The sequence below is a fragment of the Herpailurus yagouaroundi genome, unplaced genomic scaffold (assembly GCF_014898765.1).
Source record: "Herpailurus yagouaroundi ecotype Mexico unplaced genomic scaffold, PumYag 190, whole genome shotgun sequence".
In the NCBI taxonomy this organism is placed as follows: Eukaryota; Metazoa; Chordata; class Mammalia; order Carnivora; family Felidae; genus Herpailurus; species Herpailurus yagouaroundi.
Window position 1 is genome coordinate 996,899 of NW_024412421.1, and position 22,295 is coordinate 1,019,193.

General features: G+C 39.6%; 1 protein-coding gene across 5 annotated transcripts in view; it reads right to left on the bottom strand.

Annotated features, from left to right (window-relative positions):
• Window positions 1-9,246: 9,246 nt before the first annotated feature.
• MYLK3 (myosin light chain kinase 3) overlaps window positions 9,247-22,295 on the bottom strand; it is a 44,841-nt gene continuing 31,792 nt past the window's right edge. For all 5 annotated transcript variants that reach the window (XM_040497913.1, XM_040497914.1, XM_040497916.1 and 2 more), the window contains 5 exons: window positions 18,549-18,619; window positions 13,970-14,098; window positions 12,621-12,773; window positions 11,540-11,672; window positions 9,247-10,245 (listed from right to left, as the gene is read on the bottom strand). In XM_040497913.1, the coding sequence (XP_040353847.1) occupies window positions 10,186-10,245; window positions 11,540-11,672; window positions 12,621-12,773; window positions 13,970-14,098; window positions 18,549-18,619 (546 nt within the window). In that variant the 3' untranslated portion in view covers window positions 9,247-10,185. The remainder of the gene's footprint in view (window positions 10,246-11,539; window positions 11,673-12,620; window positions 12,774-13,969; window positions 14,099-18,548; window positions 18,620-22,295) is intronic.

The following is a 22,295-nucleotide window of genomic DNA, read 5'->3' on the forward strand; positions in this document are numbered from 1 at the left end:
GAATCTAAGTGATCAGCAGGATGCAGGGTGAGCCCAGCGTCCCCTACACCGCCATCTTCCCAGGATCCTTCAATTTCTTTCATAAGTGTTCTATAGTTTTCAGAGTACAAGTTTTTTTTTGTTTGTTTTGTTTTGTTTTTTAATCTCTTTGTTAGGTTTATTGTTAGGTATCTAATGTTTTTGGTGCAATTGTTAATGGAATCGATTCTTTGATTTCTTTTTCTACTGCTTCATTATCGGTGTATAGAAATGCAACAGATTTCTGTATTCCTTACATTGATTTTATATCCTGCAACTTTGCTGAATTCATGTATTCTAGGAATGTTTTGGTGGAGTCGTTTGGGTTTTCTACATAAAGTATCATGTCAACTGCAAATAGTGGAAGTTTGACTTCTTTCTTGCTGACTTGGATGCCTTTTGTTTCTTTTTGTTGTCTGACTGCTGGGGCTATGTTGACATATGTCAACACTATGTTGAACAACAGTGGTGAGAATGGACATCCTTGTCTTGCTCCTGACTGTAGAGGAAAAGCTGTGGGTCTTTCATACATGTCCTTTATGATATTGAAGTATGTTCATCTATCCCTACTTTGTTGAGTGTTTTTATCAAGAATGGATGTATATTTTGTCAAATGCTTTTCCTGCATCTATTGAGAGGATCGTGTGGTTCTTATCCTTTCTTTTATGAACGTGGTGTATTGATTTGCAAATATTGAACCACCCCTGCAGCCCAGGAATAAATCTCACTTGATGATGGTGACCAATTATTTTAATGTACCGTTGGATTCAATTTCCTAGTATCTTGTTGAGAATTTTTGCATCCATGTTCATTAGGGATATTGGCCTGTAATTCTCCTTTTTAGGGATGGGTCTTTGGTTTTAGAATCAAGATAATGTTGGCCTCGTAGAAGGAGTTTGGAAGTTTTCCTTCTATTTCTATTTTTGGAACAATTTGAGAAGAGTAGGTATCAACTCTTCTTTATGTGTCTGGTAGAATTCCTCTGGGAATCCATCTGGCCCGAGGCACTTGTTTGTTGGAGACTTTTTATTACTGATTCAATTTCTTTGCTGGTTATGAGTTTGTTCAAATTTTACATTTCTTCCTGTTTCAGTTTTGGTAATGTGTATTATTTTTACGAATTTATCCATTTCTTCTAGATTGCCCAGTTTGTTGGCATATAATTTTTCAAAATATTCTCATAATTATTTGCATTTCTGTGGTAGTAGTTTTGATCTCTCCTTTTTCATTCATGATTTTATTTATTTGGGTCCTTTCTCTTTTTGACATGTCTGGAAAGTGGTTTATCAATTTTATTAATTCTTTCCAAGAAAGAGCTCTTAGTTTCATTGATCTGTTCTACTATTTTGTTTGTTTGTTTGTTTCTATATCAGTGATTTCTGTTGTATCTTTATTATTTCCCCTCTTCTGGCCTTATGCTTTATTTGCTATTACTTTTCTAGCCCCTTTAGATGTAAGATCAGGTTGTGTATTTGAGACTTTTCTTGCTTCTTGAGCTAGGCTTGTATCGCAATATTCTTCACTCGTAGAACTGTCTTCGCTGCATCCCAAACGTTTTGGACTGTCATGTTTTCATTTTCATTTGTTTCCATATACTTTTTAGTTTCTTCTTTAATTCCCTGGTTAACCCATTCGTTCTTTAGTAGGATATTCTTTAAGTTCCATGTATTTGTGGACTTTTCAAATTTTTTCTTGTGGTTGACTTCAAGTTTGATAGCATTGTGATTGGAAAATATGCATGGTGTGATCTCAGTTTTTTTGTGCTTATTGTTGATTTGTGAACCAGTTTGTCATCTATCCTGGAGAATGTTCCATGTGCACTCAAAAAGAATGTGTATTCTGCTGCTTTTGGACAAAATGTTCTGAATATATCTGTTAAGTCCATCTGATCCAGGGTATCATTCAAAGCCATTGTTTTCCTGGTGATTTTCTGCTTACATGATCTGTCCATTTCTATAAATGTGGTGTTCAAGTCCCCTACTATTATTATATTATTAATGAGTTTATTTATGTTTGTGATTAATTGATTTATATATTTGTGTGCCACCAAGTTGGGGGCATAAATATTTACAATTGCTATATCTTCTTGATGGATAGATCCCTTAATTATGACATAATGCCTTTCTTCATCTCTTGTTAGTCTTTATTTTAAAATCTAGTTTGTCTGATACAAGTGTGGCTACTCTAGCTTTCTTTTGATGACCATTAGCATGATAGATGGTTCTCCATCCCCTTACTTTCAATCTGCAGGTGTCCTCAGGTCTAAAATGAGTCTCTTTTAGTCCAAATGTCCATTGATAGATGAATGGATAAAGAAGAAGTCGTATATACATACAATGGAGTATTACTTGGCAATCAAAAAGAATGAAATCTTGCCATTTGCATCTAAGTGGATGAGACTAGAGGGTATCCTGCTAAGCGAAATTAGAGAAAGACAAATATCCTATGACTTTACTCATATGAGGACTTTAAGATACAAAATGGATGAATATAAGGGAAGGGAAGCAAAAATAATATAAAAACAGGGAGGAGAACAAAACATAAGAGATTCTTAAATATGGAGAACAAACAGGGGTGCCTAGGTGGCCCCGTCAGTTGAACATCTGACTTTGGCTCAGGTCATAATCTCACAGTTCATGAGTTTGAGCCCCACATCGGGCTCTGTGCTGACAGCTCAGAGCCTGGAGCCTGCTTCGGATTCTGTGTCTCCATCTCTCTCTGCCTCTCTCCTGCTCACACTGTCACTGTCTGTCTCTCAAAAAAATAAACGTTTAAAAAAATTTTTTTAAATATGGAGAACGAACACAGGGTTCCCAGAGGGGTTGTGGGAGTGGGGATGGGCTAAATGGGTAAGGATCATTAAGAAATCTCCTGAAGTCATTGTTGCACTATATGCTAAGTTGGATGTAAATTTAAAAATAAATTAATAAAAAAATTAAATTAAAACAAAATAAAGAGTCTCTTGTAAGCAGTATATATATGGGTCTTCATTTTTTTATCCATTCTGATACCCTATGTCTTTTGATTGAAGCATTAAGCCCATTTATATTCAGAGCAATTTATTGAAAGATATGAATTTAGTGCCATGTGTTTGGTTCTGTAATGCTTGTGTTTCTGGTGATGTTCTCTATTCCTTTCTAGTCTTTGTTCCTTTTGGTCTTTTTGCCCCCACTCAGATAATCCCCTTTGGGGCAACCAGGTGGCCCAGTTAAGTTTACAACTTTAGCTCAGTTTATGACCTCACAGTTCATGATACCAAGCCCTACATCAGGCTCTCTGCTGCCAGCACAGAGCCCATATCAGATTCTCTGTCCCCTTCTCTCTCTGCCCCTCCCACTCTCTCTTTCTCTCAAAAATAAATAAACATTAAAAAAAAAAAAAAAAGTCCCCTCTAGTATTTCTTGCAGGGCTGGTTTAGTGAACTTCTTTCATTTTTCTCTCTCTTTCCATCCCGAATGACAGCCTTGCTGGGTAAAGTATTCTTGGCTGCATATTTTTCCCATTCATCACGTTGAATATATCCTGCCATTCCCTTCTGGTCAAGTTTCTATGGACAGATCTGCAAATCTGATCTGTCTTGCCTTGTAGGTTAAGGACTTTTTTTCCCTGCTGCTTTCAGGATTTTTTCTTGTCTGTGTATTTTGTGAATTTGACTGTGATATGTCTAGGTGATGGCCAGTTTTTGTTGAATTTAACTGGAGTTTTCTGTGCTTTTTGGATTTAGATGTCTGTAACCTCCCCCGGATTAAGGAAATTTTCAGCTAAAATTTGCTCAAATAAACCTGCCCCTTTTCCCCGCTCTTCCTCTTTTGGGACTCATATGATATGAATTTTATTACATTTTAGGTAATTGCTGGGGTTGGGGGGATAGGCTGGGTGATGGGAATTAAGTAGGGCACTTATTGTGATGACCACTGTTATATGTAAAGTAATGAATCACTAAATTCTACTGAAACCAATAAATAAAACAATAATAAAGTAATACTAATTATGAAAAAAAGTCTCAGAGTTCCATAAGTCTACGTTTGTGATCCATTACCATTGTTTCCCTTTTATTTTCAGCTTCATTATTTTCCATAATTTTATCTTCTATATCACTGATTATTCCTCTGCCTCATCCACCCTTGTTGTTTTGGCATCTATTTAGGTTTGCATCTCGGTTATAGGATTTTTAATTTTGGCGTGACTAGATTTTAGTTCTTTTATCTCTGCAGTAATGGATTCTCTAGTGTCTTCTATGCCTTTTTTCAAGCCCAGCTAGTATCCTTATAATTGTTGTTTTAAGTTTAAGATGTTTAGTTCAATACATCTGTATTGATTAAATCCCTGGTTGTAATTTCTATTTCCTATTCTTTTGCGGTGAATTCCTCCATCTTGTCATTTTTGCCCAGAAAAAAAAAAAAAAAAAAAATAGTATATTTTTTTTTTTTTGTTTTTTAAAGGAAGCATCAACCAAAAAATAGCAGTAAAACATATATATTTGAATGAATAAAAATTTTAAAAATTTAAAAGTATATTAAAGAATAACTTTAAAAGTAAAAATAAATAAATAAAAAGGAAGCTATCCTATTTCCTCTAAAGGTAAAGCTTTGCAGGACTCTATGATCAGTAGACTTGGTTTGCCTTAGAGGTTTGTGCTGGTCTCCTGAGTGAAGGGCCTATTGCACTGATTCTCAGGGCAACTTGCCTTAGTGGAGATGAACCTGCTGAGCTCAGAGGTCTCCACTTGGTGGCACTGTTTAGCTCACTGAGGTCTGTCAGTGCTGGTGGGCAGGGGGTGAAAATGTCTTTGCTCCGCTCTCATTTCTGGAGTGGGGAGCTTGTACCCACCACTCCTCAGGAAGCTCTCAGACAAGCAATCAGCCGTCCTGTGTCACAGACTTCCCTTAGATCCGTCTTCACCCTGTGTCTAAGCTGTCTGCCTGCCAGGGAGCACAGCCCTCCTGTGTTTTATCTCAAACATGGCTGTTTCAAACTCTAAACTTCAAAGACCCCCATGGCCCAGACCTGCTCTGATCCTCTGGAGGAGGGTCTCACTGCTCTGTGGCTGGTGCCGGCTTGTCCCAGAAAATGGTCGCGTGACCACGCAGCAGTTAGGAATAATCACAGCACAAAGCTAGCACTAGAGTTTACTGCCCTCAGCCTGCGTCTTTGTTCCTATGCTGAGGAATGGGGTAGCTCAAGGCCCTGCAGGATCTTTTGCCACTGGAGAAGCCGTAATGTATCACCTCTCCCAAAAGGCACTCCAAGCAAGGAAACTTTCTCCCCGTGCAGCCAAGGGGACCTTCAGACCATGCTGCTGGCTGGTTGTCCTTCCTGCTCCCCAACGGGAACACTGCCAGGTATGAATGACCCTGGCCATGGCGCTAACCTCTGAAACTTCAGACTCTGTGCTCCACTGTTTGTTTTATTTTTTAATTTTTTTTAATGTTTATTCATTTTTGAGAGACAGAGTGCGAGTGGGGAGAGGCAGAGAGAAAGAGGGAGATACAGAATCTGAAGCAGGCTCCAGGCTCCGAGCTGTCAGCACAGAGCCCCATGCGGGGCTCGAACTCACAAATTGTGAGATCATGACCTGAGCCGAAGTCGGTTGCCCAACCACTGAGCAACCCAGGTGCCCCTGTGCTCCACTGTTTATAAAAAAAACTTAATATTTAAATCATCCCCTTCCTCCCCCTTCCCTCCCCCCCCGTCTTTGGCTTTGAGGAAGAGTTTTTCGTGTGTAATCCCCTGCACATATTTTCTTTCTTTCTTTCCTTCTTCTTTCTTTCTTTCTTTCTTTTAACTCTTGCTCATCTCTCCACAGTCAGGGTTCCCTCCCATCGACAAGGCCCATAGCTCTTTTCACTCCCAAATCAACTCTCACAGTTCCTACCTTCCACAAGGTGGTTGTTTTTCTGCTCATCGATGTGCAGCTTTGTTGTCTCAGCCTTCAGATTGATTTCTTGTGTGTTCAGAATGATTTGATATTTATATAGCTGTGTTCGAGGGAGGAGGCACGCTTAGGGTCATTCTACTCCTCTGCCATCCTAACCAAGCCCCTGAAGCTCCGTTCTTTAACACCTCTTTATGGTGTTTAACTGATTTAAAAACTTTATATCAAATGTATAGAATAGTAAAGAGAATAGTATAATGAAAATTTTCGAATGTATAGAATAAAGAGAACAGTATAATGAAACTCCATATAGATCACTCAGACCCAATTGTTAACAAAGATTTTACCACACTTACTTAACTGTATCCATTTAACCTACATTATAGCCACATTACCATTATCATACCTCACAAAATTAATAGAAATTAGAAATTCTATGTATTATTAAATATGCAATTTAGAATTTTATTTCTCTGGATGTCTCAGAAATATCTTTTATTGTTTGCTCAAATCAGTGTCAAAGCAAGGTCCACACTTGACATTGCATTGCTAATTTTTAATTATAAAAGCAATACATGCTCATTGTAAAAATAAAAATTCAAAATTATTCAGAAAGTTGTGAAGTGAAAAGTGGAATTCCCCCTAGAAAATTTTAGAGGCACCTGAGTGGCTCAGTCAGTTAAGCGTCTGACTTAGGTTTGGGTCATGATTTTGCAATTCAGCCCTGAGTCGGACTCTGTGCTTACAGCTTGGAGCCTGGAGCCTGCTTCAGATTCTGTGTCTCCCTCTCTCTCTGCCTCTCCCCCACTTACACTTTCTCTCTCTCTCAAAAATAAATGAACATTAAAAAAAATTTAATGCATGTATAAGCATATGTCTCTCCACAAATAGGATGATGCCATATATATATATATATATATATACACATATATATATGTGTGTGTGTGTGTGTGTGTGTATATATATAATAATTTTCCTGTAATGGAAAGATGGCTGTCAGTACATCTAGATCTATGTTTAACAGCTACAAGTTATTTCCCTATATGGATGTGGCAAAATTTATTTAACTAAATCCATACTGATAGGCAAATGAGATTGTTTTCATTCAGCCATTAGCAATAGTGCTACAGTTAACGTTTTGCATAGATCTCTGTTCAAGTGTTCTAGAAATGAAATTGCTGAGTGAAAGTGTGGGCATGACCACAATGGATACATATCCATCAAAAATGGAAGAATGCCTTTTACCCCACAAGCACACCAACCTGACAGTTATAAAAGTGGGTCCTATTTTTTACAGTTTCTCTGCCCAGCAATTTCCAATCACTCTTTATTCATTCAAATGGAAAGTCCATTAGAAATAGTCCATAGCAGCACAGTTGCAATCTAAAAATTTTTTGAGCTAAGTACATATCAGCAAAATAGAGAACCAAAAATATCCAAAAAATTAAAGCTTTAAAAGCTCCCTCAAATTTCAGATAAGGTAGGCTAAAATCACCTTAACTTACATTTGTGTGGGCTTCACCTAAACAAAGCCCTGAAGGAGACTCTAGGTAAAGAATAACAGCATACAGGGAGAAAAAATTAAAATTTGACAGGTAAAGGATTCTATATCTACCCCATCCGATATAGAAGCCACTAACAACAACATGTGGCTATTAAGCACTTAAAATATGGCTAATGCAACTATAGGACTGAATTTCTATCTTTATTTAATTTAAATTAAATGTAAAAGTGGATATCTACTAGAAAACATTTAAGGTGTTTTGAACAACTTGAGTATCTGATTATATTTTTCCACAGTAAGTTTCATGAAATCTAAATCCAAACTAAGCATATCTGATGAAAATCTAGTATCTGAATTGAAATGTATTTTAAGTGTAAAATACACTCCAGATTTTGGGGATTCTGTGTGAGAAAAAGAATAGAAAATACCTCATTAATAGTTTTTTATGTTGATTATAAATTGAAATAATATTTTTGACTTACTGTGTTAAATTATTAAAATTAATTTCACCAGGTTTTTTTGGAGGAGCTATTCAAAAATTTAAAATTATGTATATGGCTCATGTATTTCTGACAGTGCTACTCTAGATCAAGGTAACTACATTTATCTGGGAAGAAGATTCATAGCACCAAGAGTCTGAAGTCCCAAAGAAGGTAAGACGCATCGTACCTGACAGAACTGTAAGATAACCTCTGTGGCTCCTTCTGGAGGCTGCCCTCATAAAACCTTTCCACAGAATAACTCTTGATTTAAAATAAGGTATTTTAGGGGCGCCTGGGTGGCGCAGTCGGTTAAGCGTCCGACTTCAGCCAGGTCGCGATCTCGCGGTCCGTGAGTTCGAGCCCCGCGTCGGGCTCTGGGCTGATGGCTCAGAGCCTGGAGCCTGTTTCCGATTCTGTGTCTCCCTCTCTCTCTGCCCCTCACCCGTTCATGCTCTGTCTCTCTCTGTCCCAAAAATAAATAAACGTTGAAAAAAAAATTTTTTTTAATAAAATAAGGTATTTTACCAAATCACTGTATTCTCCTACAAAAGGGAGGTTTCCAGCAGCCATCTCTTCTGATGTTCATTCACTAGGCCAGCTTGGCAGGACTAGATATGCTGGTACTGAAAATCTTAGTTCCTGACAAGAGTTAGCCTTCCAAGGAAAGTTACAATTTGAGAACTGCAGCAGCAGGTTTCACCTCACCTCTTTCTGCCTCCCTCCCCACACCCGTTTCCTCTGCCAAAAACTGGTAAAGGGGGGTTCTTCATTTGAACAAAAATCCTGAAAGCCTATGAAACTGTTGCATGGCTAATTAAAAATTAAAGTAAGTACTCCTGGGGCTCTTGAGTGGCTCAGTCAGTTGAGCCTACAACTCTTGATTTTGGCTCAGGTCATGATCATAGGGTCACGGGATTGAGCACCGCATCAGGCTCCACACTGAGCATGGAGCCTGCCTGAGATTCCTTCCATCCCTCCCTCTGCCCCTCTCCTGTGCTTGTGCTCTCTCTCTTTCAAAAATTAAAAAATAAAAATAAATAAATAAAAGTAACTACTCCTATTAAAACTGCTGACCCGAGGGGCACTTGGATGGCTCAGTCATTTGCACATCTGACTCTTGGTTTGGCTCAAATCATGATCTCATGGTTCATGAGTTCAAGCCCTGTGTAGGGCTCTGTGCTGGTGGCATGGAGCCTGCTTGGGATTCTCTCGCTCTCTTTCTGCCCCTCCAAGCACTCTCTCTCTCTCTCTCTCTCTCTCTCTCTCTCTCTCAAAATAAATACATAAACTTAAAAAAAAAAAAAAAACAGAAAACTGCTGACTTGAGAAGTTCATGGGAATAGCACAAAAATCAGGTTATAAGCGAGGAAATTAAAAGCATTCTTTACTTTCAAATAATAAAGTACTTCTTGTTAATCATTTTATAAGTTAGTTAAATGACAACATTAAAAGTGGTATATCCATAAAGCAGTAGAACAGCAGTTTATTGTCTCATGATGTATCATTCTGTGTTTCTCTCAGAAGACTGAAAATCATTTTACACTCTTATATCTCTTTTACATATTGCATATCAGTGTCCAGACTTCCTAGACCATAAATCTGAGGAAGGGAGGTCAGAAGTGAGACTACCAGTGCCAGAATAGGACCACTTAGGAGAGGGTGGTGATGTGTATGGATTTAAAAAGCACATTCAAAATGATCATTGTTCTGATTTAGCCATGACAGGTGATATGGTGTATTTTGAAGTTTCAAAGAATATTAAAGGATGCATGGTTTGTTTCCCAAAACGGAGCACAAGTTAAAACAAATTTGAGGATCACTACCCCTAAATCTACATTGCTTTCCACAAGAACAGGGTAGTACAATAAAATGTCAGCTCACACTTGAGCAAATCAAAATTCTAGGAATTCTTTGTACTGGAGGAGATAACGCTGCATAACATACCCCTGTGTAACAGTCTACTGAGTTCTCTAATCAGAGTAAGCTTAGACTTTAAATTTGACATATACAAAGTAGAAGCTTTCCTACCTACCTAAAGCATGCCTATACTTATCACCAAAAGTAGGTGTACTTGAGAAGTAAACACAGCATTTCAACTTAGTATGATCTTACAAGGCAGAAAAAAAAAGGTCGGGTCACTTTCCTTACAGCCACTTTTCACCCACAAGGAAGGCAGCAGCCATAACCTTTCTTTACAAAAAAGATGAAATCAGTATCATTACAAGACTGGATTATTAAAAATCTTGAGTCATCACTTCACCACCAGTCCATAACTTCTGGGCCCATGGGAGCAGCCGAGTTGAGAATTAGGGACAAGTTGGAAATTTCCTTAGCCTGTTGGCAGCAGTCACCACGTAGAAATGTTTCTTGGTGTTAAAGAGGGGGGAAAAAGGATAAAAAGTATATTTTTAGACCAATTGTTTTAAGAAGAAATAAAAGGACTTAAGCAAGTTTAGCCACTTGGGTTTGTTCAAAACTGAGAATCTAATGGGGAAACTGAGAATCTAATGGGGAAAACAAGTTTGTGGCAAAATTCCAGTAGAACAGCCCCATGACTCTGGAGCATTTGAGAGCAAGTTATGAAGTGAGAAAATATACCCTCTTCTTGTGAAAAATGGAGCCCACTGGAATGGGACTTTTCAAATTGTGATTCAAAATCCACCAGTGAACTGGAGAGTGTGATGCTAAGTGAAATAAGCCATACAGAGAAAGACAGATACCATATGTTTTCACTCTTATGTGGATCCTGAGAAACTTAACAGAAACCCATGGGGGAGGGGAAGGAAAAAAAAAAAAAAGAGGTTAGAGTGGGAGAGAGCCAAAGCATAAAAGACACTTAAAAACTGAGAACAAACTGAGGGTTGATAGGGGGTGGGAGGGAGGGGAGGGGAGGTGATGGGCATTGAAGAGGGCATCTTTTGGGATGAGCACTGGGTGTTGTATGGAAACCAATTTGACGATAAATTTAATATATTAAAAAAAAAATCCACCAGTGGGTCATGAAAATTTGGTGGGTCATGACCAGCACTTTTTTTAATGAAACCAAATACCATAGAACAGAAAATATCAGAGTGTATTTCACTCTGTTTAGCAAAGGCTGGGATGTTTTTGTTTCATATGTGTGTGTATGTATACATATTTTTATATACTGGCTCTCTAGGTAAAGGCTTTTATTTTTGTTTTTTAGTGAGGATCTGAGTTGATAACAATATGTTGGAAAGCCACTTTTCCTGGAAGGCAATTTTTCTTTTTATATCCATGATACCAAAGGGTTCTGTTGTAAACAAAATTATGAAGCTTTTAAAACCTAATAGGGCTTTCCCAGCCCCTCTTTCTGAAATGTGGAGGAGTCAGATCTCAAGCTTCAGGCAGTAAGTTCCAAGCACTTCCCTACTACTGTTACTGAGAACATATGCTCAAACTTTATTCTGTCCTTTCAATTGTCCATATAAGTATGAACTAAATGCCACCTTTATACCAGTTGGTTTTGGTCTGTGGCATTCTTTAATCAAGATCACAGGTTTTGATATAAGAGACTTTTTTTTCCCTCCCAATTAATCTATTTAGAATGAAAATGTAAGTTAAAACTTAGCAACATTTCTTTCCAAGGACACATTAAAAAGACAAATGCTACCTTAAAAAAACAAACAAAACAGATACCTTCCATTTCCTCTGAGCCATGTATTTCTGCAGTAATAATTGGGATTTGAGACAAACTTTGGATTTTGAAGCTTTGGCAGGCAAATTATTCAACCACTCATGTTTCAGGCACTGCGTGGCACTCATTCTGCAACTGTGAAATCAAACAGAGGTTGAAACTTTTAGTTAGGGTTGCCTTTTCTGGTTTTCCAGAAATTGGTTCAGCTGGGTAGGAAGTGTTAATCAGTGAATCGATTAATCATTCAAGCAGATTCATGCCACAAACTAAAAAGGAACTCCTTATGTCTAAAATTCCCTTCCTTAAAAGTAAAAGAAAGTCATCAACAAAAATGTTCCCTGCCTTCTACAGAGGGAATGTATCACAGTGATTAATCACCTCCTCCAGAAAGAGCTGGGAAATTGAGGCAGGAAGTAGGAAGGCCAGGTGGGCCTGCAATTGCTCTTAAGAAGAAAAAGAACATAACTCTTGAAAGAAGCTTGTCTCTCCTTCCAGAGAATGATGTCCTTTTTGTTCATTTGAATTAGAAATATTTTACCACTCATAACTTTTCACAATCAGAAGAACAAAATAGTAAAGGCCAGGGAACTATGGGCTGTCTCAGAGCTCAGACTCTTGGGCCTCACCCTGGGTCATTTGCCATTATTTCTTTATGTCTGAGTCTCTGAGTATCAGAAAACTCCATGGTTCAACCCATGACTTTGATATGCCTGCTGAAAACTAACTAGGTCTTCATTATCAACAAATGAGGTTTTCTGGCTCTTATTCTGGGGAATAACATCTGCATATCTCAACCTTTTTTCAACATTAATCTATTAAAGTGATTACTTGATAACTTACCAAGGACTAATTTATATATGTGGTCCTTTTTAAAACTCTATCTAGATTTTATGCTCCTGTTGTTTATTTTTTTATTTCCTTCATCTCTTTCCCTGTTACCTTTTTTGTTCCAAAGCCATAGCAGACTAAGAAATCTTGGACAGAACTGGTCCAGAGAAAGCACAGCACCAGCCTGATCTTCACAGCACCCAGATGGATGGTCACCATCAGAATGGTTTCTGAATGACAAGCAATTAACAGTACCTCTTCTCTTTGACCAGCAGGCGGGAAACAAAGTCCTTGGCCTCTTCTGACAGCCCTTCAAAGGTGTCAGCGTCAAACTCCCAGCTACAGTTCACAATGAAATTCATGGTCTCTGCATCTGTTTCCCCTAGAAATGGGGATAAACCACTGAGTCTACAGAGGAAAAAAAGGACTGTCAGTATGTAGAAGCCATATCTGCCAAAATGCAATGACGGGACAGAGGTCTTACAAGGTACAAGCAGCTCTAACCAGAATTCAAAAGAAAAGTACCCCTATTACTTCTCAACAGGAGATAGTCCAGTGTGTTCTGTTAGGGGAGGAAGTGGCAGGACTAAAAATTTAGAGGCATGAAGAGTGTTTGAATAAATCCTCCGTCATGCTTACCTATTTTCCCCTTAGCCTGAAGCCTAAGAATAAATTGAGACCCAATCCAATATGTCCATTTATGAAATACATGTTAACTTAATTTAAAAATATCCTAATATGTCTCTGATACAGCCTGGCTCATTTAAATATTACTCCAGGCCTCAGGGGCCAAAGGAAAACTGGCTTCATTAGGTCCCTCTAGAGTGAGGGTAGAGAGATAGGACACTCTGGCTGGCCTCGGGCCTCAGACTTCCCCCACCTGGTGAGGTACACACATACAAAGTGTGGGGACACAAGGTAGCAATTATGCCATAATGACAAATCTGGGAGCAAAGCATGACTTGATTGGACCTCTGAGGAAATAACCAAGGGAATTCACAGAGAGACAAGGATGCTTAGTCTGTGTACATATCTCCTCTCAGTCCATGCTAACTCTGCTTCCTCAGTCCATAGAAAACAGGAAGCACAGGACAGGAGGGACAAGTTAGATGATACATCAGACAGTGTTCTGCCCTGTCCATCTCCTCTCCTTAACGCTCTGGTGCACTCCAGCCCCACTTGTACTATAGCACATGCATTTCCTTGCTGGAGAGCTTCTTCTCTGGTGGGAGCTGCTTTATCCACCCAGAAGTTTCAAGGAACCAATGCTCTCAGGACCAGCTCACAAGCAATAACTGGTAAGAGTTGGTGTATAAACACCCTTACACCCTCCCCCCTCAGAATAACTGTGAGGGGCTGTTCCACGATGGATCCCAGACTTCCCCGACAGTATTCAACTCCAGTTGCCTACAGTGGTAAGTGCTCAATAACACATGCTTTACTGGTGTCTTCTCCCATCTCACTCCCTTACCCCTCTGTTGGCGTTTCCTGGGAACAGCTCTCAAATAAATGACTCCACACTCAAATGTTCTCTGCTTCTAAGAATCCCAAACTAAAACAGATGGCCCCTATTCTCACTAGGAGCCAGGCTCCTGGGCACTCACAGCATGTAGGTAATGACCCCCACACTCCACATGTCTGTAGGGAAGGACACAAATTCATAGTTGACGACTTCTGGGGCCAGGAACTCTGGAGTGCCGAAGTTCACCTTAAGCTTCTCCCGAGGCTTGTACCTGGGGACAACAGGATGCAGAGGACCATGGGAGTGAGCCCTGAGAGAATTCCTGGGACTAATTCCTGGTCAGAGCTAGACATTCCCAACCTTTCCTGTCTGCCATGTTGTCTGGACCTCACATCCCACCACGTGTGGTTTTCTGGATAATCATCATACTCCCAGGCCCCAACTTTAGACTTTCCTAAGTCACTAGGGAGAATCAGAAAACCATAGTCCTCTTCCTCCTAGCAGTTACAATGTCAAAAGGAGAGAAGATCAGTGTATCTTATTTGGCATGCAACCACATGAGCAAACACAAACAAATTGGATAGCAGCTCTCTGTGGAGGTCCGCTCTGGTAGTGTGACCATTATTGTTGGAGAGATGACAGTAAGAATTAGAAAAAGCAAATATGTTCAATATCACAAATCATCAGGAAAATGCAAATCAAAACCACAATGAGATACCACTGCACATCATTGCTACTATAAAACAACCAAACAAACAAAAGATCAGAAAATAGCAAGAGTTGGCTAGGGTGGGGGGAAGTTAGAACCCTTGCTGGTGGGAATGTAAAATAGTGCAGTTACTATGGAGAACAGTATGGCAGTTCCTCAAAAAATTAAAAGTAGAACTACCATATGATCCAGCAATCTCGCTTCTGGGTATATATCCAAAAATTGAAAGCAGAATCATGAGGAGATATTTATATACCTGTGTTCATAGCAGCATTATTCACAATAGCCAAATGGAGGAAGTAACCCAAGTAAGTGTCTATCAATGGATGACTGCATAAGTAAAATGTGGTAGATAAAAATACATAATAATGTGGTAGGTAATAATATAGTGGAATATTATTCAGTCTTAAAATATAAGGCTATTCTGACACATGCTACAACATGGGTGAACCTCCAGGACATTATGCTAAGTGAAAAAAGTCATTTGCAAAAAAAACAAATACTATATAGTTCCACTTAGGTATGGTACCAAAAGTGGTCAAATTCAGAGACAGAGGACTTTTTAATTAATGGTGTGTTTTGACAACTGTTTACAGGTTCCTTGTCATGAGCTGCTGTGAGTTAGGTCCAGAATATCATGTACCACCCCCCACCACTGGTGATTCACACCAGTGTGGTTGAGAATAAATGATTGTTTTAAGCCTCTGCAGTTTTGAATCATTTGTTAAACAGCAGTACTGTGGCAGTAACTCAGCCTAAATGTCAAAATATCCACCAAGACCCCCTCTCCAAATTCCTAGCATAAGGCCCTCTGTGACCATAGGGTTACCTATGAGGTTGCAGCGTCACAAGGTTTGGGGTGGGCATCTTCTTTCCCTGCCAAAAGATCTGATGAAATAGGCTTGGATTCCAATCTGAGCCCTGGAGCAACATTCTGGAGACCAAGAGTAAACTTCCCGTCTTGTCCCTATCCTTGACCCTTGACCTGAACCTATGTAGACCCACCGATGGCTCTCACTGCCCAACCTGGGGTAATGTTGGTCCCTCTTGCTGGATGTCACAGCCTCTGAACATCCGTATGTGCCCCCTACATGACCATAACCCCACTGACAATCTCAGTACCTTCTAATAGCTCCACCCAGAAATACAACTTTACTTTCTATGGTTTGTATTACAGGAAAAAAATTGGCTTTTCCTCCCTCTTTATAAACATTTAATTCCTGTGACATATAAAATATGCTCAACCCGCACATTCCCCCACAGATTGTTCCTGCTTCCGAGGAAGCAGGCCAATTTGGCAAAACCCAATTTGCCAAATGATCCTTTCGCCCAATGGCCAGTTTGCTGGACTGTTGAGGATGTTTTTGATGTTTTCCTTTTGCCTCACAGCCAGAGCCTGTGACTCTGTCAGCACAGCTCTGCTGAGTGCGGTTTCCTGAGTACCACGTGTTCCAGACACCTGCACTTCCCCAGTGCCCAGTTTTATGTGGGTGGCCTTCTCTTAAATGTGGCTCTGCATGTTTATTTTCTTGAACTTGCTCTCTGCCTCTGGTTCATCAGCAAAAATTATTGTCATCAATGCCTTTGACTATGTTAATGAATTTATCAGACAGTTTGGGATGGATGACTCAGATTTTGACTAACTGATGTTTGGTAAGTTGACCTACAGCCTTTTTCACCTCTCCAGCAGGCAACACTCAGTGGCCTATAGTATAATGTTCCAGCTTCTTAGCCATGACATTCAGGACTCCCTATTAATGCCCTCATCTTCACTGTATCTCCCTCCCCCATCCCCACCCCAGCTCCTACCTTCCCCGAGAAAGCCTGCACATGTGCAGTGTACATCCTATACTGACACCACCCCAGCCCCTCACCCTCCCATTCCCCCCACCACCCTCACCCTCACCCCCAGCAGTGTTGTGCTGGAGCCACTTCTCATGGGTGCATGAGAGTCAATTGTGTACATCTCCTCCCAACTCTGTATTCAGTGATGTCATGTCAGTAGTTTGAAGTCAGCCAAAATTAGCAAAGGTTACAAATCAAACCCCATCCCCATCCCGCCCGCCCCTACAACTGATTGTTAAACATTTACCAGTATCTTACCGCCCACAGATAACAACACCTTGTCCATCGCTCCTTTTTAGCTGCTCAGAGAAGACTTCCCAGAACCCAAGAGCCTCAGCTGGTTAATTTTTGCTCTGAATTCACAGTTTGTCACTGTAAATACTCATTTGGCAATTGGACATCTGGCATTTGTGAGGGTACTACATACACATCTGGGAGGGTGTACATTCCTGATGAAGACAATATTACCCCAAGGGGGTGAACACCGACTCTTGGAAGGGCAAAAAGTCTTAGCTATTACAATGGTTTCTGGCTTTCCAAAGGGCCACAGAACATAAAAAGATATAAAGGACAATTGTAGCATTAAATTTCATGAGGAGGGGCCTGGCGATTAGGAGAGAAATATCTAAAAAGTCTCTTTGGAAGCCAGGCAGTGATAATAAAAAATAGATTCAGAGACATTGCTCTAGTGTATAAGACACACAACTGTATAGGATGCATCCCAACTTTATAAGACATTATTTGCAAAAATATTAAACAATTATTTACATTATGAATTGAATGTGATTTTGAAGCATTTGGGTTGGGGGATTTGGCACTGTTCATGAAAAGCAGTACTGTACATTTGGTACAGTAGGATGATATGAACTTCCCTCTGCTGTTACTCTCATGACATTACCTGTGGCCTCCCATCCATCATGGGGGCACTGAAAATGCATCTTTGACCCCTGCAAAGAGGTAAATTTACCACTTGACCCAGGAAGATTGCCACTATGGTTTTGAATGCTACTTGTGGGAGGCAGGTCTGGATATCAAAGGCTGAGCTCAGGCAAGTGGCTGTCTCCACTGGGACAAGGTTTTGCTTTCTTCCCCTTGTGGATGGAGCGGAAGATACCATTAGGCCGATAAAATGGCAAAAACAACTTCTTTGTGGAAAATGACCATCAGGTTGAGAGAAATTTTAAAGAGTTTAAATTTAAAGAAAATTCAGCTGTGGTGTGAAGACCTACCTAGAAAATATGTGATTCCCAGAGAAATGTCATTCTTGGTGGAAATAGAATTCTGGAGGAGTCTTGGAGGATGGGCATACAACTGTTGCCATGTTTGTAGACTATGGATGCTTGAAGGTTTGGGGGACATTCCCTCCCCAATATGAAGGGTCTGTTACTACCATTGCTAAAATCCTGCACCATTGGGTGTGCGTGCCAGGGAGCAGAACCCTGCAGAGGCACGGCATTCATCATACATTGGTCTGGACAGGTTTGTAAAACTATGGACATACTGTCCTTCACCAGGCTTTGGGCATTTTAAGGGACTTCAAGATATTTTTTAAATTATATATGATGTTTATGTACTCAAACTTGAGAACCTAACCACCTTCATAGGATGGGTCTGCACTCTCTATGTATTATTTCATTTAACCTTCCTAACTGCCCATGTCAGCAAGTATTTCATGTTATCATCACTTTACCAAGATTTAACCAGTCTTGAGTGGCCCCAAACCACATACCCCAACATCACCCTACACTGTTACATATGCACCTTCCTATTTAAACCACTCACTTCCTGACAGGGAAGGTGCTAGATCCCTCACATAGCTCAGCACACCTTGGCCCCAGGCCTGGGGGATGAATAGAACTGATCTGAGGACACCCACCCAGTGGCACTCCTTGAACCGTCCCACCCTCTCTGCTCACACTGGGGTTTGAAGTACAATTAATCCCACAGCCTTTTAAGGAGAAGCAGAGTCATGCAAAGTCTGCATGAAGCCACCCCTGGGGTAGTAACAAGGCCTATCTGTACAACTGAAGGCCACCAGCCTCTCAGTGAAAAAGTTTTCTGTGTCAGTCCCAAAACTCAAAAATTATCTGAACTGTAACCACATCCAAGAGAGCCACAAGCAGTTCCCAAGGAGTTCTGTCAAAGTGTCAAACCACAACCCCCTTACCTTCTGGCCAGCCCAAAGTCAATGATCTTAATTTGATGTCCTGTCTGATTGACACACAGTATGTTCTCTGGCTGGAAAAGAAACAGATGTCTGCTTAGCTCAGCCAACAGCTAAGAAGGAGTCAACTCCCATGCTTATGTCAACAGACCTCAGTTTCCCAGCCTCCAAGACAATAAATGGCCTAGGGCAGCCCTACAGGGATATATAGATCATGAAAACAAAGTGGGCTGGTGTGAGACACTAAAGAACTGTGTAGACTGTGGAGAACTGGTGGCCTCCTGCCCTGTGAAAAGCAGCTCCAGCCACCAGTCACAATGAAGGAACGCAGGCCCAGTTGCCAAACTTCCCCAGTCCTCAAGAGAAGCCAGAATACATATTTTTATGTGAAAAATCCATGCTTTTAAATACTGGCAACTCAAATTTAAACATATACCCAAGTGCAGGTGTCAAACAGAACACTTCTGTGATGCAGACTTGACCCACAAGCTGCTTGTGTTGAGACTGTTGGATCAGGGTCATGGTTTCAAAGCCTAGCTGCACATTATAATTATCAGAGGATCCCTCAAAAGTCCCAGTGTCCAGGCCCCAACCCCGATCAATTACATCAGAATCTCAGGGGTGGGAACCAAAGCTTCAGAATTCCAGTCAAGGAGATCAGAGCTGCTCAATGTCAGTCAGTCTGCCATGTTATGGTGACAGCTGTGACCCACAGTGTAGAGATGGTGGTCTTGGGATGCTTCTCCTCTTAAGTCCTTCAGATCAGCTCTGAGGCCTGGAACGATGCTTGCTGCTTATGCCGAACAAATTTGGATACAGGTAGGGTGGTGTACACATATAGGGTGTACGGTAGAAATGCCCTGGAGACCCAAGGCCCAGTGCCTGAGGCCAAGGGGTCTTTTATCTGGGTCTGTGGCCTTAGGTGAGTCCATTCCCATTCCTGAAACCTCAGTGTCTCCATCAATAAAATGGGAATAATAACCACTTCCTGCTTTCCTCCTGGGAAGGTATGAGGATTGAATCACATGCATGAAAACACTGTACAGATTCCAAAGCAAATGTCAGGTACTATTTCTCTCAACAGAAGGTTTTATTGGTGCAATGGAATTAGGCAATGAATGCCTCAGATAGGAGCAGGAGATTTAAAGTCTCCATGTCTTCTTCATGAGGTCTGGAAAAACACTGTCTGATAGAAATATAATGTGAGCTACATACATAATTTAAAATTTTTCCAGCAGCCACATTAAATTAAAATTAAATAAATTAAATTAAAATTAAAATTAAAATTAAATAAGTGAACTTAATATTTATAGCAGCATTATTGGAGTATAAATAATAAATATAAATAATAATGATGATATCATAAAATTCACCATTTTTAAAGTGTAAAATTCCCTGGGTTTTAGTACATTCACAGAGTTATGTAATAATCCTTACTATCCAACTTTAGAATATTTTTATCACATCAAAAAAAAAAAAAAACCAACCTCATACCCATCTGCAGTCACTCTCCATCTCCCTCACCCCTAAATCTTGGCAAGAACTAACATGTTTTCTGTCTCTGTGGCTTTGCCTATTCTGGACATTTCATATAAATGACCATACAAATGCTGGCCTTTTACATCTGTCTTCTTTCACTCAGAATAATGTCCTCAAGGTTCATCCATGTTGTAGTATGTATCAGTACCTCATTCTTTTTAATAGCTGAATAATATTCCATTGTATGGATGTACCATATTTGTGTATCTATTCATCTGTTAGTGAATATTCAAGCTGTTTTCACTTTGGAACTATAATGCATAATGCTGCTAAGAACACTTATGTACAGGGGCGCCTGGGTGGTGCAGTCGGTTAAGCGTCCGACTTCAGCCAGGTCACGATCTCGCGGTCCGGGAGTTCGAGCCCCGCATCAGGCTCTGGGCTGATGGCTCAGAGCCTGGAGCCTGTTTCCGATTCTGTGTCTCCCTCTCTCTCTGACCCTCCCCCGTTCATGCTCTGTCTCTCTCTGTCCCAAAAAAAAAAAAAAAAAAAAAAAAAAAAAAAAAAAAAAAAAAAAAAAACCACTTATGTACAAGTTTTGGTGTCAACTTATGTTTTCAGTTCTCTTGAATACATACCTAGAGTTAAAATGACTAGGTCATATGGTGATGCTACATTTAACATTTTAAAAACTGCCAAACTGCTTTCTAAAGTGGATGCACAATTTTACAATCTTACCAGCAATGTATGAGAGTTCTAATTTCTCCACATCATAGCCAACACTTCTTATTGTCTGTCACTTTTTTTTTTTTTTTTAAGCTGGTCTAATGAATATAACATAGTATCTCACTGCAATTTTGATTTGTGTTTCTCTAGTGACTGATGATGTTGAGAACTTTTCATGTGCTTATTGCCCATTTGCATATCTTTATTGGATAAATGTCTGTTCAATCCTGTGCCCATTTTAATTTGTCTTTTAATTATTGGTGTGTAAGAGTTCTTTATATATTATAGATGTAAGTCCCTTATCAAATCTATCGTTTGGAAATATTTCTCTCATTGTGTGGGCTGTCATTTCACTTTCATGATATCATTTGGAGCATAAAGGTTTTTAATTTTGATAAAGTCTAATTTATCTTTCTTTTCTAGCTTTTTCTTTTGAGTCATATCTAAGAAATCATCACCTAATAATCTGAGGTCACAAAGATTTACTCCTAGGTGTTCTTCTAAGAATTTTATAAGTTTAGGTCTTACATTTAAGTCTACAATCTATTTTGAGTTAGTTTTTGTTTACAATATGAGTGTATTCTTTTGCATATGGATACCAAGCATGGGATCGTAGCACCATCTGTTGAAAAGATTATTCTTTCCCCGTTGAATTGTCATGACACAGTTATCAAAAAATCAATTGACCAAATATATAAAGGTTTGGTTTTGAACTCTCAGTTGTATGCCATTGGGTTATCTATTCATCTTTATACACATAACTCATTGTTTTGATTTCTGTAGCTTAGCTGTAAATTTTGAAATTGGGAAATGTGTATCCTCCAGCTTGCTTTTCTTTTTCAAGATTGTTTTTGCTATTCTGCATTCCTTGAATTTCTATCTCAGTTTTAGGATCAGTTCATTGATTTCTGCAAAGAAGCCAGCTGCAATTTTGACAGAGATTGTGTTCAATCTATAGATCAATTTGGAGAGTATTGTCATCTTCACAATATTGTCTTTCAACCCATGACCATGGGATGTCTTTCATTTATTAGGTCTTCTTTAAATTCTTTTAATAATGTTCTGTGGTTTTAAGAAAATAAATCTTGCACTTCACCTGTTAAATTTATTCCTAACTATTTTATTTGATTATATATTACAGTAGTCCCTCTTATTCATGGAGGATACATTCTAAGACCCCCCATGGATGCCTGAGACCACAGATACTACCAAACCTTATATATGCTATGTTCCTTCCTATATATACGTATCTATGATAAAATTTAACTTATAAATTAGACACAGTAAGATAAAAACAACTAATAATAAAACAGAACAATTATAAAAATACTACTGGGGTGCCTGGGTGGCTCAGTCAGTTGAGCGTCTGACTTCAGCTCAGGTCATGATCTCGCAGTCTGTGAGTTTGAGCCCCACGTTGGACTCTGTGCTGACAGCTCAGAGCCTGGAGCCTGCTTCAGATTCTGGGTCTCCCTCTCTCTCTGCCCCTCCCCCGCTCATGCTCTGTCTCTCTCTCTCTCTGTCAAAAATAAACATTTAAAAATT